This window comes from Oreochromis aureus, linkage group 8, assembly GCF_013358895.1.
Source record: "Oreochromis aureus strain Israel breed Guangdong linkage group 8, ZZ_aureus, whole genome shotgun sequence".
NCBI classification, from domain to species: Eukaryota; Metazoa; Chordata; class Actinopteri; order Cichliformes; family Cichlidae; genus Oreochromis; species Oreochromis aureus.
In genome coordinates, this window is record NC_052949.1 from 2,063,770 (window position 1) to 2,082,966 (window position 19,197).

At 46.1% G+C, this 19,197-nt stretch overlaps 1 protein-coding gene across 1 annotated transcript; it reads left to right on the forward strand.

Moving 5' to 3' along the window:
- The first annotated feature begins 240 nt into the window (after positions 1–240).
- On the forward strand, positions 241–19,197 carry LOC116321949 (poly [ADP-ribose] polymerase tankyrase-2-like). The gene is given in 31 exon segments (XM_031741897.2): positions 241–508; positions 1,309–1,670; positions 2,463–2,578; positions 2,679–2,787; positions 4,156–4,251; positions 4,658–4,694; positions 4,997–5,072; positions 5,492–5,586; positions 5,750–5,816; positions 5,926–6,003; positions 6,851–6,959; positions 7,048–7,169; positions 7,310–7,401; positions 7,501–7,579; positions 7,689–7,860; positions 8,340–8,419; positions 8,664–8,809; positions 8,927–9,092; positions 9,250–9,469; positions 10,308–10,417; positions 11,233–11,421; positions 11,517–11,886; positions 12,203–12,279; positions 13,465–13,585; positions 14,070–14,167; positions 14,421–14,495; positions 14,843–14,948; positions 15,862–16,048; positions 16,143–16,299; positions 17,234–17,258; positions 17,261–19,197. Coding segments are annotated over 30 exon segments (3,750 nt in total). The 5' UTR covers positions 241–508; positions 1,309–1,330; the 3' UTR covers positions 17,296–19,197.

Here is a 19,197-nt window from a genome sequence, read left to right on the forward strand (position 1 = left end):
TGTCTGTTCTGGTTCCTAACTTCTTGTTTATTGTAACCTTTGTGTTCAGCGCTTTGTGACTGCCTGTCTATGAAAAGCGCTTAATAAATAAACTTTACTTACTTAATAAATATATAACCTTCATTCCACCGTAAACAAACACATAACATGTTCAGTATTACATACATATATCACGTCCTGATCCTTTAAGTGCTGGAAAAGATTATTATTATTATTATTATCATTATTATTGGCGCATTGATGAGACAGTAGCTCCGCTCGCTCGGCGGAGCCTGGTAGCTAAATGAAGCTCTCCTTTGTTCTGGTTGGAGGGGGCGGGGGGGTCTGCTGTCGGTGCTTGAGCTGCGGGGTTCACGGCGTTTGTAGCGGCTCTGCTTCTCTCTGCATCCACACACCGCGCTCCCGGAGGCGGAGGAGGATGGAGGAGCCTTCCTGTCAGCCGCTGAGGGGAGCTTCATCCAGCCGTGAGCAGCTCTCACATCCCGGAACATCACCGTGAGCGCGCAGGGTGAGTGCACGGAGACCTTTTTAAAATGTGTTTGTTAGAAGCGTCTTTAGGAAAATCCCCGCGTGGATGGATGTGGAGGGTCGGTCCCGCTCGGTTCTGTCTCCGCCTCTGAGCATCTCTCGGTCTCACCGACGCTCGTGCTTGTTTCCTTCTTTCCTTTCTTAAAAATCCAACCTTTGAGGTCACGTGACCCACTTTGTTCTTCAGGTCCGTTTGTACACGCAGAAATCCCTCCACGCGCCTTTGATGCTTCCAGCGGCTGATATTACGCAACCCCCGTGTTATTGTTCTCCTGCTGTCGGCAGCGTCAGTGAGGAGGTGAGGACTCCTCAGAATATGTTTCACATGAAAAATGTGTAATGCACAATCCGCCCCACGTGATCATCAGTGGGTAGTGAAAAATATCCAGAGCAGTGCATTATGGATGCTCCTATAAGTTTTTTTTAATATTAATGTGAGAAAACGCGCCATAAATGATCTTCCAGCTTTTCTCTTTTTTCAGTCATAGTTTGGAAAAGTGTGTTTTTGCATATTCAGATGTTCAGACCGATTCCAGGCGAATGTTTGTGCAGAAAGTCTGAATCAAAGTGTGCAACACTTCAACTGACCTGTGGAAGCAAAATAAGACCAGAGGAAGTTTGGTTTTACAGGATCTGTCGTCTGTGACTTTAAAGTAAAACCAGTGAAGTCATGACAGAAAAAGATTTGTCAGCTTTTTGGTTGTTTATTAATTCTAACTCCATCTGCTGCACAGACGCTGAAGCAGTTCTTCATGGTTTCCTGGGTTTGGGGCCTTTCAGGTACCAGGACTCGTCGTGCTGCATGGCCTCGGTGGCTACAGGGTTCTGGGGTTCGTCCGTTTGCTGCTCGCAGTCCAAACTCTCAGGAAGTGGCAGCTTGAAACTGGGAAGAGGCCGCTCTCCTCCGCCCATGTCGTCTGGCCGGAGATGTTCAGGAGTGTCGGGTCTCGGGGGCGGAGCCGTGTCTCCGGGGCCCGTGGTGGTGGAGGTGGCAGAGCCGGGTACCGGTGAGGGCCGCAGGGAGCTGTTTGAGGCCTGTCGGAGCGGAGACCTGGAGCGGGTCCGGAAACTGATGACGGCCGAGAACGTGAACAGCAGAGACACGGCGGGCCGGAAATCCACGCCGCTGCACTTCGCTGCAGGTGAGACGCTCAGGTTTGACTGACCTCTCAGATAACAGCATGTCTGCCATCTTCTTTTTACAGTTTTTATGGTGTGATCCAGATTTCAGAATAAAAAAACGTAATAATAAGAATAGTTATCTCATTATATCCTGATGACGTCCTCGTGTTTCTGCCAGACGCTACCACGGCTAGGTTCACATTCATAAGTAGCATGAATGGTTTAAAGCATATGTAATGTTATTGTATGGAAGTATAATGGGTTTAAAAGAATAAAAGCAGCTGTTAGCACACAGAGAGCACAAACCTCCACACAGGCAGTCTCTTTGTAATCTTCATCATTTCTGTATATTCACCTCGTTTTTTTTGTTCTTTTGAAATGTACTTTAAGAAGTTTGTACCGCAGTAAAAAGAAGTGCAAGTTTTATGCTGTTGTTATTTTCCCCAAGACTTCGGTGGATGGAAGCCGGATCTGTGTGGATGGTTACCATGACCTCGCTCTGCAGCTCTGCAGAGTTTCATCAGCGTTCGAGTTTATGGATGATGTTTCTGTTGATTCATTAGACGAGTTTTTTCTTTGTCAAACTGACTGCAGCCATGTTTCAGCTCAGAAACTCTCAGTGCATCTCTTCTCCCCTGTGATGATGATGATGATGAAGCTGCCTCCTCCCTGTACAGCCCTGTTAGCTCGTTGCCGCCTCGCTCTGAATAATTTATGGGTGTATAATGAGAGGAGTCACAGAGGTGTTCGAGGGCTCAGACAGTGGAGGAATAATGAGCTTCGTTCATTCGTGTCGCTCTCTGCGTCTCCAGGCTTTGGCCGTAAAGACGTGGTGGACTTCCTCCTCCAGAACGGTGCCAGTGTCCACGCCAGGGACGACGGCGGTCTGATATCGCTCCACAACGCCTGCTCCTTCGGCCACGCTGAGGTACATCCATGTGTTCCGTATCCAGAGCTGGAAAGTGGAGACTTTTCCCCTGAAACTTCAGAAGCTCTGCAGCTTTGTGTGGTTTTTTTTTTGTGCGTAGGTTGTGAGTCTGCTGCTTCACCACGGGGCGGACGCCAACGCCAGAGACAACTGGAACTACACCCCGCTCCACGAGGCAGCCATCAAGGGCAAGATCGACGTGTGCATAGGTACAAAAGCACCCAGATGTTCAAACACCTGCAGGACACAGAGTTACTGCACACACACACACACACACACACACACACACACACACACACACTGACACACAAAAGGTTTCATTTGAATTCAAACCAAATTGACTTCAGGCAAACAAAACGTTGCTGAAATGATATTTTGTGTTAGAATCTAAGAATTCAGGAAATATGTTATAATGAATGAATTATCAGCAGCTTTGATACTTTCAGACGTTTTATTTGACTCGCTCTGGTAACTGAAGCTAACCTGTGATGCAGTTTGGTTTGTTGGCGTGTTGTGAGTTGCTTGTGTTGTTTCTGTTTGCCTTCCTCCTCGTCTTGTGTACATGTCAGTTCCTCTTGTGTTCCCGTGTCTGTTGTCATGTTTGCTGTGAGTCGTCTTGTCGTGGTGTTTTTGGTTACTTCCTGCTTTGGTTCCCCTTCCTTTGTCATCGTTTGCTCCGCCCTCTTTGCCTCCTCCTGCTGTCAGGTGCTCTCACCCGTGTCGTGTTCCCCTCCTCGCTTGTTTGCTGTCCTGATTTTGATCTCCGTGACGTCTTGTTCTTACTTTTGTATTTCTGTTTGCTCCCTGATCCCTAATAAAGTTTTGCATTTTGTTCGTTTCTGTCTGCCTCTGTGTCTGCGTTTGACTCGTGCTGCCGTGTTACCTGATACAAAGCTATGAAACTTTAATGTTGGAACTTTAATGCTTATGGAAGGAAATGTATGAAGGAAATCGTCCTTTTGCAGATTGGAAATTTGTCCTGGAAAACTATTTGTGGCCATATACTGTATATAAAAGATGGACATAGCCACAGTAAATAAGCTTTGACTTCTGAGTTTTTGAAACCAAACATATTGAATATAATGAGGCAGCTGCAACCTGCACCAGCTTTACTGTACTAGAGACCATGAAGTCACCAGGAAGCTGTCACTGAGCTCAGAGAGCAGCAGGACAGTTCAGCCATTGGAACACTGCCACCATCAGGTCAGAGTGTGAATTACCGCACTGTCCTCACATCTCTATAGGTTTTTAATGAAAGTCTCACTGCAGCCTGTGGAGTCCTTTAGATCAGACAGTATGTCCACTAACGGCCTACAAGCCACACCCTCCACACACATCACAGTTCCTGCAGTGTCAGTGGATCATGCTGCCCAATCAGAGCCTTCTAAAATCTTTAAAAAATTCTAATTTATTAAAATAAAAACTGAGGAGCTCTTTTTGTTGTTTATTGCTCTACGTAAGATTATAGTCACCTGCCTCACTGAAGAGCACCTGAGTCACTGCGTCCTGTTAAACTCACTTTAATTCGTATTAATTAATTAACGTGTGTGTGTGTGTGTGTGTGTGTGTGTGTGTAGTGTTGTTGCAGCACGGTGCTGAGCCGACCATCAGGAACACCGACGGTCGAACCGCTCTGGATCTGGCTGATGCGTCCGCCAAAGCGGTCCTGACAGGTGAGCTGGACCTCACGGGGACATTTGCAGCTCACCTGTTTGTGACGAAGTTTGGACGAGGCGGTCACGCCCCCTTCAGGATAAATTCAGTTTATTCAGCTGTGACCATGAACGTGTATCAATAATGACACTTCTTCTAAAGCTTCTCTAGTCGAGACTCGGCACAGAAACAAAGACAATGAGCAGAATAGTTTCATTTGGTATTTATGGCTAATACACGCTGCTAAACATTAGCATGTTAGCAAATTGCTAATTTCATTGAGCTTTGTTTTACTTTGTTTTAAGCATTAGCATTAGCCTTTATTTTGGTCGTGGTTCACATTAAGACTGAAAGAAAAAAAGGTCAAAGGTCAAGTTTAGAGAAACATTTTATCAGCTTCTTCCTGTGGGTTCTTTTTGTTTGCAGGTGAATACAGAAAAGATGAGCTTCTGGAAAGTGCCAGGTACAGTACTCTGCAATTCTGTATCACCTTGTTTGGTTGAAGCGTAAATGTTTAGATGTTACAGCTGAACCAGCTGGTGTCATTTTTAAAATTAAAAATCCCCAAATTTCTCTTTTCTAGCTGCTTAAATGTGAAGTTTTGCTTTTCATCAGGATTTTTGATTCATTTCTCAGAAACAGAGGAAGTGAGACTCTGACCTCGTGAGAAAACACATCAGCAGATTCTTCTGTAATAGACGTCTTGAATATAATTCATTAAACTCCAGCTGTGGTTGGTTGAACATGATGCCGATGTCTCCACAGGAGCGGGAACGAAGAGAAGCTGATGGCTCTGCTGACGCCACTCAACGTCAACTGTCACGCCAGTGATGGGCGAAAGGTAACGAGGAGGGTCTGAATTTCTATCAGACTGAGCTGAACGCGTTTTTTCTAAGTGTGTGATGCCTCATCAGTTTAATCACATTTTGGGGCACATGGGAACCACAGGTTCCCCCCATTTAGCTACGCCCCTGATAACTGGTTAAAGTAAACTGAAAGTTATTGAGTTAAATATAAATAACAGATACACGGTTTAAACATTGTTAACCAGCACAAATACTGGAGAAATGAATGAAATGGTTAAAATAACAGTAAAATATCTAAAAAAATAAATCGAGACAGAACCTAAAAATCCAGGTCGTGACTGGATCTAGTGCTCAACGCTCTGTGCTGGTGATAACTCTGACAGCAGGGTGGAGGCTTGTGTCGGTGTGTCCCTGTATTGTAACACACCACCGGGTGGTGTTTTTGTTGTTTCAGTCGACGCCGCTACACCTCGCCGCTGGCTACAACCGCGTGAAGACGGTGCAGCTGTTACTGCAGCACGGCGCCGACGTACACGCCAAGGATAAGGGGTAAGAGCCTGTGTGGAGCTTCTTTGCCCTTTCCTTCGTCTGTAAGGCTCGACAGAGGCCTGCAGTCTGTGGATGGTTTTCTTTAACACGCAGTGCTCCACCTCTGCTGTGACGTGTTAAACGCAGCAGCAGTTTTGACCGCTCGCTGTCGTGTGTGTTTCAGGGACCTGGTTCCTCTTCATAACGCCTGTTCGTACGGCCACTACGAGGTCACCGAGCTGCTGGTGAAGGTATCTGTCACTTTATCCACCTGATATCAGGCTCAAGCAGAGCGGGCACTGTGCACATGTGCGGGGGGGGGGTCATACCCATACTAATCCGTCCTGTCTGCGTGTGCAGCATGGCGCCTGCGTGAACGCCATGGACCTGTGGCAGTTCACGCCTCTGCATGAAGCTGCTTCCAAGAACCGCGTGGAGGTAAAACACACACAAAACTCACTACAGCCAATCACAGCGCACCCTGGAGGACACGCTTCATCAACAGAATTTTCAGGATGGAAAAACTGAAGATTTGCATTTTAATTAAAATGCAAAGTTAATACGTTTTTTCCTTAATGCAGCTCTTACACTCAGAGCATCCTCGAGGTTGCGTTTTTTATTTGGTCACTAGATGGCGCTGCAGTGTGTCGGATATTTGCAGCTTCATTAAACATGTTTTCTCCCTGTTGTTCCCGACGAAACCTCACACTGTGATGCCAGGTACAAGCTCTTTCTCCTTAAAACAGCTGCTTCATCCAAATAACCAATAAATATGAAGCAGATTATTGCGGGACACACACAGACCGCTTTTATCTTAAATGCCGGTGAAAAAGTTTAACTGCACATTTAATCCCTGAGAAATCTCAATGTAAGAAAAAGAAGTGCTGCTGAGGAGATCTGTCAACTCCACTCTTTGGACTTAATCTAAAAAAATAAATGTGTAACAGTCAACACAAAATAGAAACATATATTTCTACAGAACTTTACCATCATTTAATTGTCTGTTACTTTATTACTATGGTTCTGTCTTTATCAGCAGGACAAGCTGTGAAATTTAGGAAAAGTCCATAATCTGTGTTGTCCTTTAGCTTTTCCAAAAATGTCCCGTAGGCCAGATTGGAGTCTTTGCCGGGCTGATTCGGGCCCTCCGGCCTTATGTTTGACACAGAGTAACTCTGAACAGTCACACAGAGCACAGCATCATGGGCACCGGAACTACTTTCTGCTGTAGAAATAGTCCCTCCTCCCCCGTTCTGACTCAGGTGGCCCTCGTGTGTTTGCACAGGTGTGCTCTCTGCTGCTGAGCTACGGCGCCGACCCCACCTTCCTGAACTGTCACAATAAAAGCTCCATCGACCTCGCTCCAACCACACAGCTGAAGGAGCGGCTCGCCTGTACGTCCTGTTTCCCTCTTTGTAAGAACATAAGTCAAACAGTCATTAGCAGATTAGCGTGCACATCGAGGATTTTCTGTTTTCTCAGATGAGTTCAGAGGTCACAGCCTGCTGCAGGCGGCGAGGGACGCCGACATGGTTCAAGTAAAGAAGCATCTGAGCGTGGAGACCATCAGCTTCAAACACCCGCACACTCAGGAGACGGCGCTGGTGAGGCGCCGTGTTCAGTCCTGTGCAGTCGCCCCGAGTTCACGCACATTTTAATGAATTGACCATTTTCAGTGTCAGAAACAAACGTGTGTGTGTGTGTGTGTGTGTGTGTGTGTGTGTGTGTGTGTGTGTTCTCTCAGCATTGTGCGTCTGCCTCTCCGTATCCAAAGAGGAAGCAAGTGTGTGAAGTTCTGCTGAGGAAGGGCGCCAACGTCAACGAGAAGACTAAAGAGTGAGTCCCGAGACATCAGAGCGTTTTACTTCCTGTTTTGGTGATGTTTGTGATGTCACACAGTTCCTGATCTTTTTGTGATGTCACTGTTTCCCTCAGCCTGCAGACCCCGCTCCACGTGGCGTCAGAGAAAGCCCACAACGATGTCATTGAGGTTCTGGTGAAACACGAAGCAAAGGTGAGCGGACGGCAGGTAAAATGTGGTTAATCTCGAGCACGTTCATTAGAAAGTGTCGCTGCAGCATCAGAAACACCTGAGCCGAATCCCGCCTGTCGTTTCCCTCCAGGTGAATGCGGTGGATCATCTCGGCCAGACGGCGCTGCATCGAGCCGCTCGCTGCGGCCACCTGCAGACCTGCAGGCTGCTGCTGACCGCCGGCTGCGACCCGCTGCTCACGTCGCTGCAGGGATTGTCACCGTCACAGCTGGGCAACGAGAGCGTGCAGGAGATACTGCAAGGTGACGGATCATCCCGCCTGTTTTTAATAGTCAGTTTTTTTAACTCAAAAGGAAACCAGGTATTAGAAACGCTGCTGCACCAAACATATGTGGACGTTTGGAATACAGTCATGTTTGTTTCAGTTATTTAACCTTTAATTTAGCAGGAAGTAAACTCGTAAGTTTGGGAGAAACCGGCTTTGATTAACTGATTTATCAAGACGACAAAATCAGTAGAATAATGATCAATGATTATTGGACGCATGGTGCACTTTTGCTGTCCTATTTTTAAAATCCATGAACTGAAATGAAGGGTGGGCGTGGCTAAACTTCCTTTAACATGCCTTCATTCTAATGACCAGCAGGGGGCGACGCCTCTGGCTGTAAAAACTAGTCTATGAGAAAATGAGCCGCCTGCTCACTTGTTTTGCCGTACACTTTCACGTCACTAGTTTGAAGTCTTTGTTGATCATCTTTGTTTCATTTGTTTGTCTCAGCAGAAGGATTTCTGATCGGGAACTCTGAAGTCGACCGACAGCTGCTGGAAGCGTCCAAATCAGGAGATCTGGAAACCGTCAAGGTTAGCCATGTTAGCGGACCAGTCTGATTTCTAAAGACAGGAACACGTTCACGTCATCAAAATGTTCAGTGACTCCAGTTTACTAGCAAACTGCTGGAGCCCCTGCTGGACATTAGAGGAACTGTAGGTTCTGGTTGTGCAGACGTTGCTTCACTGTTGAACTTAAAGTTACTGAACAAATTCACTCTTTCCCTTTTTCTCTTTTTTCTGTGTCTCGGCACACCATGTTCGTCGGCATCTGCAGAAGCTCTGCACAGCACAGAACGTGAACTGCAGGGACGTGGAGGGTCGGCAGTCCACGCCGCTGCATTTCGCTGCCGGCTACAACCGTCTGGCAGTCGTCCAGTTCCTGCTGCAGCACGGAGCCGACGTCCATGCCAAGGATAAAGGGTGAGGAGGAGGACCGAGTATCTTCAGACTTGAGCAGCTGTGAAAGAAATGTCTCAGAATTTATCTCTGTGGGGTGGAAAAATGCGCGCTGAAGTCGTGGTTCCGTCTCTGCTGCAGGGGTTTGGTTCCTCTCCATAACGCCTGTTCCTACGGTCATTATGAAGTCGCAGAGCTGCTGGTTCTTCACGGCGCCGTGGTCAACGTGGCCGACCTCTGGAAGTTCACACCGCTGCACGAAGCTGCAGCCAAAGGCAAATACGATATCTGCAAACTCCTGCTGCAGGTACACACACACACACACACACACACACACACACACGTTTTAAATGAATAAACACTTACTAACACTAAGGATAGAAGCAGCAGCACCACACAGCTCACTGAACATCAGTTGGTCACCAGAGTCAAACTGCCAGTTTCTGGTTATTTCCTGGCTCCAGCATGGCGCCGACCCAACCCGGAAAAACCGTGACGGTAACACCCCTCTGGATCTGGTGAAGGACGCCGACACGGACATCCAGGACCTCCTGCGGGGTGACGCCGCCCTGCTGGACGCCGCCAAGAAAGGCTGCCTGGCTCGAGTGAAGAAACTCTGTACTGGAGACAACGTCAACTGTCGAGACCAACACGGGAGGCACTCCACGCCGCTGCACCTGGCCGGTACATAAATACACACACCTGAAACACCAGCGCCTACGTTATTCATGCAGGTGTAGCCTTAAAGGACAGTCAGTTACCCCTACTGTGCAGCGCCCCCTGGTGTGGGGCAGTTTATGTCGATAGTTTTGTTACTAACTTGTTTCAATTGTAACAAATTACATCAAAAGAATCCAGAAAATTTTAGCAGCCTATCAGCTGCACATATATTAGAAGTTTGCATGCAGTAGCGTCGCCCCCTGCTGGCCATTAGAGAGAATGCAGGTTTAAGTGGTTTCACTTTAAGATCCTGTTTATATTTATAAACAATTTACCGTCATGAAAAAGTGACGCCTGAATGCTTGATGGCAAAGAGGACTTGTTTTTTTATTGGATTTTTTTTTTACAGCGATATTTAGTTTCACATATTAGATGCCAAATTTTCTTTGTTAACTAATGTATTTTACATCCTGCTAAAGTTGAAATTTTCTATTAAATGTCTGTGAAGGTTCTCAGTCATCCAGGTCATCGTAGTCAAAGTAATTTGCAAAGAAAAGCGTCTGGACTTCTTTGAGTTGCTTGAAGACGTTTCACCTCTCATCCGAGAAGGTCCTTTGTCCCTCTTTGGGGGGATACTCCCACTGGGTTTAAATCTGGGACTCTCGGCCATTTGACCTTAGAACTGAAGAAGCTTCTCAGATGAGAGGTGAAACGTCTTCAAGCAACTTAAAGAAGTCCAGACGCTTTTCTTTGCAAATTCCTTTGACTATTCTATTAAATGTTAAATTATTATATGCCATTATTAATTTCTCCAACATGCTGGCATACATATGTATACGCATGTTTTTCTTTGTGTGTATAGCGGGCTATAATAACTTGGAGGTGGCAGAGTACCTTTTGCAGCACGGAGCTGAGGTCAACTCTCAGGACAAAGGCGGACTGATCCCTCTGCACAACGCTGCCTCGTACGGGGTGAGTCGGGGATAACATTCACACACATCGTTAGGTTCATAACATCACAGACAGGTACACACACACACACACACCTAATCCAGCTGTACTCTAACCTTAAACACAGTCTTTATGCTAACATGTAATTATCTCCCTGAGGAGGAAAAAAAGAGAGAAAGTACCCAGAAACAGATTTTACAGGTGTAAACAGATTTCTCCCCCCAACATCAGAAACACAAAGACAGACACCTGACAAAGCAAACAAAGAGTGTACGTCTGAGAGACGTTTCAGTGTGATTGCTGAAGGGTGTCTTTAGTTGAAATCACAGGAGGAGAGCATGAAAGTTTTACAACATTGTAGTTTTTTAACTGACCACATGGTGGTGCCATTGTGTCTAATGTGGCCTTATTGTGCTCTACATTTTATAAATGGAACTGTATTTTTAGCCTTTAGTGTGTGGCAGTAATAAAGGCTTTAACTGAGCTTTTCCCTTGTGGCGCCCCCTGTTGGTTCAAGTGCACCAAAACACACAGACTGATGAGCTGGAGACAGTGTGAACAAACACACTTCAGTGAGGAGGAGGGAAATGACACTGTTAGCGTGTGTGTGTGTGTGTGTGTGTGTGTGTGTGTGTGTGTGTGTGTGTGTGTGTGTGTCTTCCAGCCGCTCATCGCCCAGTCTTCACCTCCGTACTTCTCTGCTCATTCTTTCTTTTATTTTCTTCTTCTGTTGGTCGCGTCCACATCATACGACACGATTATCAGAGGACCTAAATCAGTTTTTATTTTCTTTCACAATAAAAGCCTGCTCAGTGTCAACATAGTGTCTCTTCCAGCACGTGGATGTGGCGGCTCTCCTCATCAAGTACGACGCCTGTGTCAATGCCACTGATAAGTGGGCGTTCACGCCGCTGCACGAGGCCGCTCAGAAGGGACGCACGCAGCTCTGCGCTCTCCTATTGGCTCACGGTGCCGACCCGACCCTGCGGAACCAGGAAGGACAGTCGCCTCTGGACCTGGTCACAGTCAGTCTCACCCTGAGTTAAAGGGACAGTCCACCATAAAACAATATGTGGTTATAAAGCATACTGATAAGCTCCTCCTCCTCTTCCTCCTGCAGGCTGATGATGTCCAGGCCTTGCTAACAGCGGCGATGCCTCCCTCCGCTCTCCCTGGCTGTTACAAACCTCAGGTCATCAGCGTAGCGGCGTCCGCCTCCAGTGCTCCACCTGTCACCGCCATCATCCCACCACTCCTTTCCTCCAACCCTTCCTCGTCATCCACCTGCCCTACACCTTCTGTCCTCCTGTCTTCTTCCCCTTCCACCTCTTCCTCCTCCACATCTGCAGCAGCGACCAGTAACATAGCCGCTGCTGCAAGCCTCCCATCTTCACCGCCGCCATCGTCTTCATCATCCTCACCATTTCCTGAGATGTCGGCCCTGCTGTCGGCTGCTGAGGGATCCCCGGGTGCAGAGAAGAAAGATGAAGGTGAGTGATGAAGAAAAGCTGTGACATCAACAGTGTTTGTCAGGAGCTCTTTTAAACTAAGTTAAGCTAACTCACGCTGCAGGTCTGACAAGTGAGGCCAGAGCTGAAGAGCCTTAAACTGTCCAGCAGGGGGCGACTCCTGATTCGTATGAAGTCCAGAAGGGAAAAAGTTTTCTCTTGCTTTCTTTTTACTACTTTTCCTTTTCCCACTGCAGTCTGAGCCGAGTCAGTTGTATCCCTGTGGATCGCGTGCCGAGAGCCTCTGGATGAGCGCCGTCTTGTTTTGGTTTCTGAACCGGTTGTGTTTGTTGTTCAGGGGCTGAGCTCAGCATCTGTCAGTTCTTGAAGAACCTGGGGTTGGAGCATCTTCTCGAGATCTTCGACAGAGAGCAGGTGAGAACTTCAACACCGGCAAACTGCTGGCAGGTTTCCCGTGTGTAAGGAAACATTGACGGCAGGTACAAGAGCAGCTGCACCGACTTTCATTGAAGAATTTCTTTATTTAAATATGAGAAAAATCTCCATCCATTGAAAGGACTGATGAACAACAGGTGTATTTGAATAATTCTTCATTCAGGTAGGATTATTCCTGCTGTTACTGTGGAGAGACTTGAAGGTCACAGATATCCAGTGATATCAACAGGAAGTGCTAACACATGATTCAGCTACTGTCAACTTTAATTTGGCTAAATGTAAAAAAAACAAAAAACTGAGCTTTGTTTTCTTTGTCTTCTTGGCTCATAAACTACTTATTGGCATTTACATGTTCCCAGCAGATCCTTTGTCATTTTAAAAACTGGGGCATGAAAGTGGAAGTGAATTAAATTACAGGAGAAGCAGCTCATTTTTCTGACGAATGGGAGATCACTCCAGGTGTGGAGATGGTGAAAAATGACTACCATCCTCTGCAGATGGCATTAAAATCACTGACCAGCACAGCTAACATTAAAATCACCACCTCTCACACAGTCATAATGTGCTGCTGTGGACAAACACGTCCACTTCAGTCTCGCCTGTCCAAAGGACGCTGTCCCAGAAGTCTTTGGGTGTGTTCAGGTGCAGCTGTGCAAACCAAAGGTGTGCCGCCATGTTGTTTCAGAGAGATGAGGCTGCAGCCCTCCCAAACAGCCAATGAACTTTGACCTTTAACATGCTAGCTGAGACCTGTAGAGTCTGCCTAAACTTTTATTTTTTATTGTCACGTGTTGATCAAAAGCATCTGATTAGCAGCACCTGGCAGTTGCGCCTAATGTTTCACATGAATGCTGATAAACCTCATAAATGAATGAAAAGTAAAACCGCTCTGCAGCAGCTGTGAGAAGCTGTCATGACCTTTGCTTTGTTAGTTTGGGTGACAGCTGTCACTCTTCATAAACGATCTGTTTCACAGTCGTTTAGTTTCAGTGCAAATAAAAGAATCAAGCAAAGACCTGCAGATGGTTTCTGACTCGGTTTTAAGGTTCTGGTTATTTTTTCTTTGGACCCAAGAAATAGGTTGTGTCACTGAACGTCCTTACAAAGGCAGTAAACGTGTGTGTGTGTGTGTGTGTGTGTGTGTGCGTGTGTGTGTGTGTGCAGATCACTCTAGACGTTCTGGTGGAGATGGGTCATCGCGAGCTGAAGGAGATCGGCATCAACGCCTACGGACACAGACACAAGATCATCAAAGGAGTGGAGAGGCTCATCAGTGGGCCGCAGAGTGAGGACACGCGCGCACACACACACACACACACACACACACACACACACACACACACACACACACACACACACACACACACACACACACACACACACACACACACACTAGAGTTATTCTGCTCATTGTGAGCTCTACATTTGTATCATTGGACTCTATCAGAGCAGCTTTGTATGATTCTCAACAGTAAATAATCTTTATTTCTCTGATCTGAGCCTCATTTCTTAGCTCCTCCCCCTTTAAGGACCCCCTCCCTCATCCTCTTACTGATGAGGTTCACGAGAGCCAGGGGTTAGGTCTCCTCCACCTAATGACTGAAACACATTCCCATCATTTCCTGAGCTTTACTGAATGAAGGGAAAACACATGTTATACCTGCAGGTGGACCGAGGCAGGTAACCACGATGACTTCAGTCGACTGTTTGGGTCGGCTTGCTTTAAGCTTTTTTCCATCGTATCTGAGAGATTTGTGTGTTTGTGACAGGTCTGAATCCGTATCTGACGCTGAACACAGCCAACAGTGGGACGATCTTAATCGACCTCTCGGCCGACGACAAGGAGTTCCAGTCGGTGGAGGAGGAGGTACTGACTCATACCTGATGACGAGACCTACAGGTTAACTCTGAAACTCTTGATTTATTTAATCCCTGTGAAAGAGCCAGCTGTGAGCGATTCTTCAGGACACACAAACGTGTAATACATGTAGTGTGGACAGAATAAACTACACGTACAGTGAAAGTGTGGAGAAGCCAAGTGAACACAGAGAGGACGTTTGCTGAGTTTAAAGGCCTAACAGCCTACCAGGTCCTAATGTGGTTTTGTTCGTGTTGGTCAGATGCAGAGCACGATCAGAGAGCACCGGGACGGCGGCCACGCTGGAGGAGTCTTCAACAGATACAACCTGATCAAGGTAACACGCTGCGAAGGCTTGGAGAGTTGTGTCCCTGCTGCTGTGTCATTTCCTGAGCTGTGGGCTGATTTGCTTTCATAGATGAAGAATCTGAAGCCGCCCTCTCTCACGTGTAGCACATGACAGGAGATCATTTTCATCGTACGAGCTCTATTTTGTTTGGTTTAGATGAGCATGCAGGTCTTACGCACGATCGCCATCACAGACTTGGTGCTAAGATGCAGGAAGTTGTGACCCAGCTCCACGGGACATTGTTATTCTCACATGAACATCTGTTGGGTACGATGGTGGTGGGGTCAGAGGTTAGAGGAGATCACTGTGTTGACTCTCAGCTGATTGTGTTTCAGATCCAGAAGGTCTGCAACAAGAAGCTGTGGGAGAGGTACAGCCACCGCAGGAAGGAAGTGTCTGAGGAAAACCACAACCACTCCAATGAGCGCATGCTGTTTCACGGTCAGAGCACCAAAGATCATGTTATAGGAACAAGCAGCAGAAGTGTTGTGATGGTAGCAGGAGAACAGTTAACAGATCTAACCTCTATAATATCAGGTGTACCAGTGTAGAGCCTTGGCCTGTACAAAGTCAGGGACTGTCTCCACGTACATCGCTGGTTTTCAGCACAGCTGCCATTCTTAGATCCCTCCGTGGAAGTCCGGCTGTCTCCCCTTCTCCTCTAAACCTCCTCCTCTGTGTCGAAACACTGATGCTTCAACACGATTTTGATTTTCAGGAAGTGTCACAAGTGAAGAATGTGTTGGTGTGGCTCAGAAACTCAAAGCCGGCATGAGATGGCGCCTGCTAAAGTTCAGATGGTTTCCTTTGAATGTTTTCTGCTCTGATGTTTTCCCGTGAACGGTGGACTGTAGGCGGACGCTCAGCTCTCATCGCCAGCGACGATCCAACAAACACAAATTCAGGTCAAAGTCACAGAGTTGTTTGTGATCGGGGTGATCTCACAGTGTGAGGCCTGGAGTTTATTTTCCACGTCCAGGAGTCTGCCGCGGTCTGAGTGGCGGTCCGCGGACACGTCTGCATGCCTGCCTGCTTCATGTGACCACGTGGACTCATCTCCAACCACACATGCGCCCTACGTGGCTGTGAAGCGGAATATAAAGAAGTACGACAGGACTGAAAACTCAGCCGTCGGGTCTGCAGCTGTTTGCGTCCTCGAGGCTTTAGAGGACATGAGACGCTCAGGGACAGATGTAAAAATGGCAGCTGTCCTGGGATCTGTGCAGATGTGCTCAGGACTTTGTGGATAGTGAAGTAGAAGCTTGTAGGGACAGAAGCGTGAATCATACGAATCATGACATGAAACAGTAATGTTAACCTGGGCGTTGATCGTACTGCATCGATTCCCTCTCAGGCTCGCCGTTCGTCAACGCCATCATCCATAAAGGCTTCGACGAGCGCCATGCCTACATCGGGGGGATGTTCGGCGCCGGGATTTACTTTGCAGAGAACTCGTCAAAGAGCAACCAGTACGTCTACGGCATCGGAGGAGGGACGGGCTGTCCGCTCCACAAAGACCGCTCCTGCTACGTCTGCCACAGGTACACCACCTGACCTCCACCCTCCATCCCCGAACACACCTGTGCTCAGACTGCTGTGGAGCACCACTCTCACGCTTCTTTGTGTTCCTCGCAGGCACCTGTTGTTCTGCAGGGTGACTCTGGGTAAATCCTTCCTGCAGTTCAGCGCCATGAAGATGGCTCATTCGCCACCGGGTCACCACTCCGTCACCGGCAGGCCGAGCGTTAACGGCCTCGCTCTGGCCGAGTACGTCATCTACAGAGGAGAGCAGGTCAGAAACACCTGGTCATCCTTAGAACTTTACTTTTGGATGAAGTCTGTGGTTTGGAGTCTTAGAGACATCAAATATTTTGGGTTAATTAAGAGTTTTGAAGAAATAATTATGAGGTTTAACACAATAAAACCTGAGCCTGCTAAATACCGAACTCTGTGAAGCTTTGTTTAAATCTGCAGCATGGCCGTGTTGGCTTCAGCTTTCCTCTGAAGGGCGGACGCGTCTCCTACACAAACAGCCAGATGACAGATAGTCGTTGAGTAAGTGGAGAGAGCGGCTCGTGCTCAGACAATTGTGCCAAAACCAGTAGCTTCTCAGAAGTGGCACTTCACAAAGCGGCATGAATACATGTCCACTCGAGCAATCAGCGACGTTACAAGTGTGTCGCATTACATGCGGAGGTCTGCTTTAGTGCTGAAAGCAGCAGCCTGAGAGGACGAGGAGGAAGTGGGGACGTTAAAGAGGAGCTGCTGCTCGCTTTTTCACCGAGGCGTGTCAGAGTGTCACATTTACTGTCGTCTTCCTGCAAACGCAAACAGGCAGAGAGGTGACTGTGGGCTCGCCTCGAAACGTCTCTCATTGTTTTGAGTTTAAATTCAGTTCCAGGCCGAGCAGCAGCTTAGTTTAGTTTGAGTGCTCAGAGCTAGTTTGGGGGGTTAACTCTGTGTTGTTTCAAGAGAAATCTGTTTGTGCATGAAAAGCTTTCAAAGCTTTCTGTGAATATAAATGGAGTTGATGATGAACAGCTGCAGAGTTTCTGTGAGTGTATAATCGTCATGAACGCTTTTATGAATAACACGTTTCATATACGCCAGCTCAAAGTGATTATCGCATAAATGTAAATTAAAGAATCAGTTTTTAGTTCAGTGTAACTGGGGAGGATTCAGTGTCTGTTACAGAGTGTCAGTGAACGCCTCTCTGCCGCCCACAGGCCTACCCCGAGTACCTGATCACCTACAGATCATAAAGCCTGAAGCCTCCACAGACGGATGAAGAAGAAGGAGTCAGGGAAGGAAAACATGAAGAAACACCAGAGTCTTCACTTACTGCATGCAAGGAGAAAACTTTATTTATACCATGTATAAAACATGTAGGTTTTTATCAGATGACTGTTTTTTTGTGGTTTTATGCACTTTATTGACTTCCGTCCTGATGTGATGTGACTGTTGATTTCATCCTTTTGTCGTTATAATCGTGTTATTCACATATTTCAGGTCATTTTTCAAAAGGTCGCCAAATTCCCAAAATGCTGCTGCAACAATTGAACGCTACAAACGTTTAGCGGGACTCTTTAAAACTGCCACCAAATCCATTTACTTCACCCACGCGGCGCGTTGTTGATGTTTGAACCCACGTGATGGGAAGTTGCTGTAATTGGCGGATAAACGGGTTCATTGCTCCCCGTCTTTGAAAACGGCGACGTAACGGTGAACGAACGACTCTGAAGAGCGAACGGTTGCTCGCTGCAGACAGAACGGTCAAAACAACCCTACATGTTGCCTGGCAACCTCCTGACGAGATGAAGAACTGACTTGGTTTCATGGAGATGTTACGTGTATATTTATTTTTTGTACAAGCATGTCAGTTCATTAATATTTATGAAGTGAAAATATCTTGTTGGTTTTTGAAGACCGGGTTTTCTCTGAATCAGCCTGAACGAGCTGCAGTCTCTGATTGGCTAGCGTTGTCACACAGTTCAGGAAAACCTGAATGTGATTCATCAAACAAATATTTACCTGCTGCAGACGTACCTGTGCAGTCTTAGCCTGACTGCAGATCTCTGACTTCAGAGTTAATTATAGGAGATTTATTTTGTTCATTTTCCAGCTCAGTGTTTTTATCCCAGCCCAGAAAAGCTTTTTATGATTCACAGTTTTAAAAAAAAATACAGCCCTTAACAAATTTATTAGACGACCTGTCATAAAAACAAGGAAACACACATATTTTAGAAATCTGTCAAAAACTTGATTAAAACTAATAAATTATATTGTTACTTATTAGGCAGATAACAAAAAAATACACATTTTTATATTCCAAATTTGAGCCGGCTGGATGTCTGTCAGGAGTTAAAAGCGTATCATTAAACTACTAAAACAACTTAATTAAAAAAAACTTCACAATTTTTTCTACTTTTTTGTGAAAACAGTAAATTAGAAAATTCAACAATAACAATAATTAAATTTTAGCATTAAAAAAATAAAATTTAATTAAAGTTTTTACACTTACTGGTGAATTAACATTACAGAAAAATCAGAAATGATTTTGGTCCTTTCTAATCGTTTAAATTTAGGGCAGCTGTGGCGTCAAATATAAATTTGTTAATCACTCTTAGTATGTATGTGATGCTGACCTCGGCCAGACAAACTGCTTCAGCTCCTGACTCTTTAAGCCCCGCCTCTCGAAAAGCTCAATTTTTTTCTGACTGGCCAAAATAAGGAAGCCTTCCGAGGGGCAGTGCTTGTACTTTAATATTAAAAAACAAAAAAACAGGGACCACTTTAATGCAGGTTCATCAGATTCTTTGATTTTTTTTTTTTTGTCACATTTAATCCAGACATCAAACATAACTTAAAGCTATATTTGATAGAAAATAACAAAAAGTGAACATTTAAAAATATTTCTTGTTTTAAAAAATCAGCTGATGTTGGACTGAAGAGTTTTGAGTGTGAGGATCAGCGTAGCATGCCTTCAGACAAACAGCTTCCCCAGGAAAGGTTAAACTGTCAAATCTGTTTTGTAGCTTTGATTTTTTTTTAGTTGAAATGCTAAGCTAACATAAAATTCTGTTTGAAGCTGAACAAAGCAACAAAACACACAACGTCACTAATTCTTATTCATTTATTTTCTGACTAGAGTCCGGAGGGGTGTCCCTCTGTTCATTAAGTTTTCATTTTT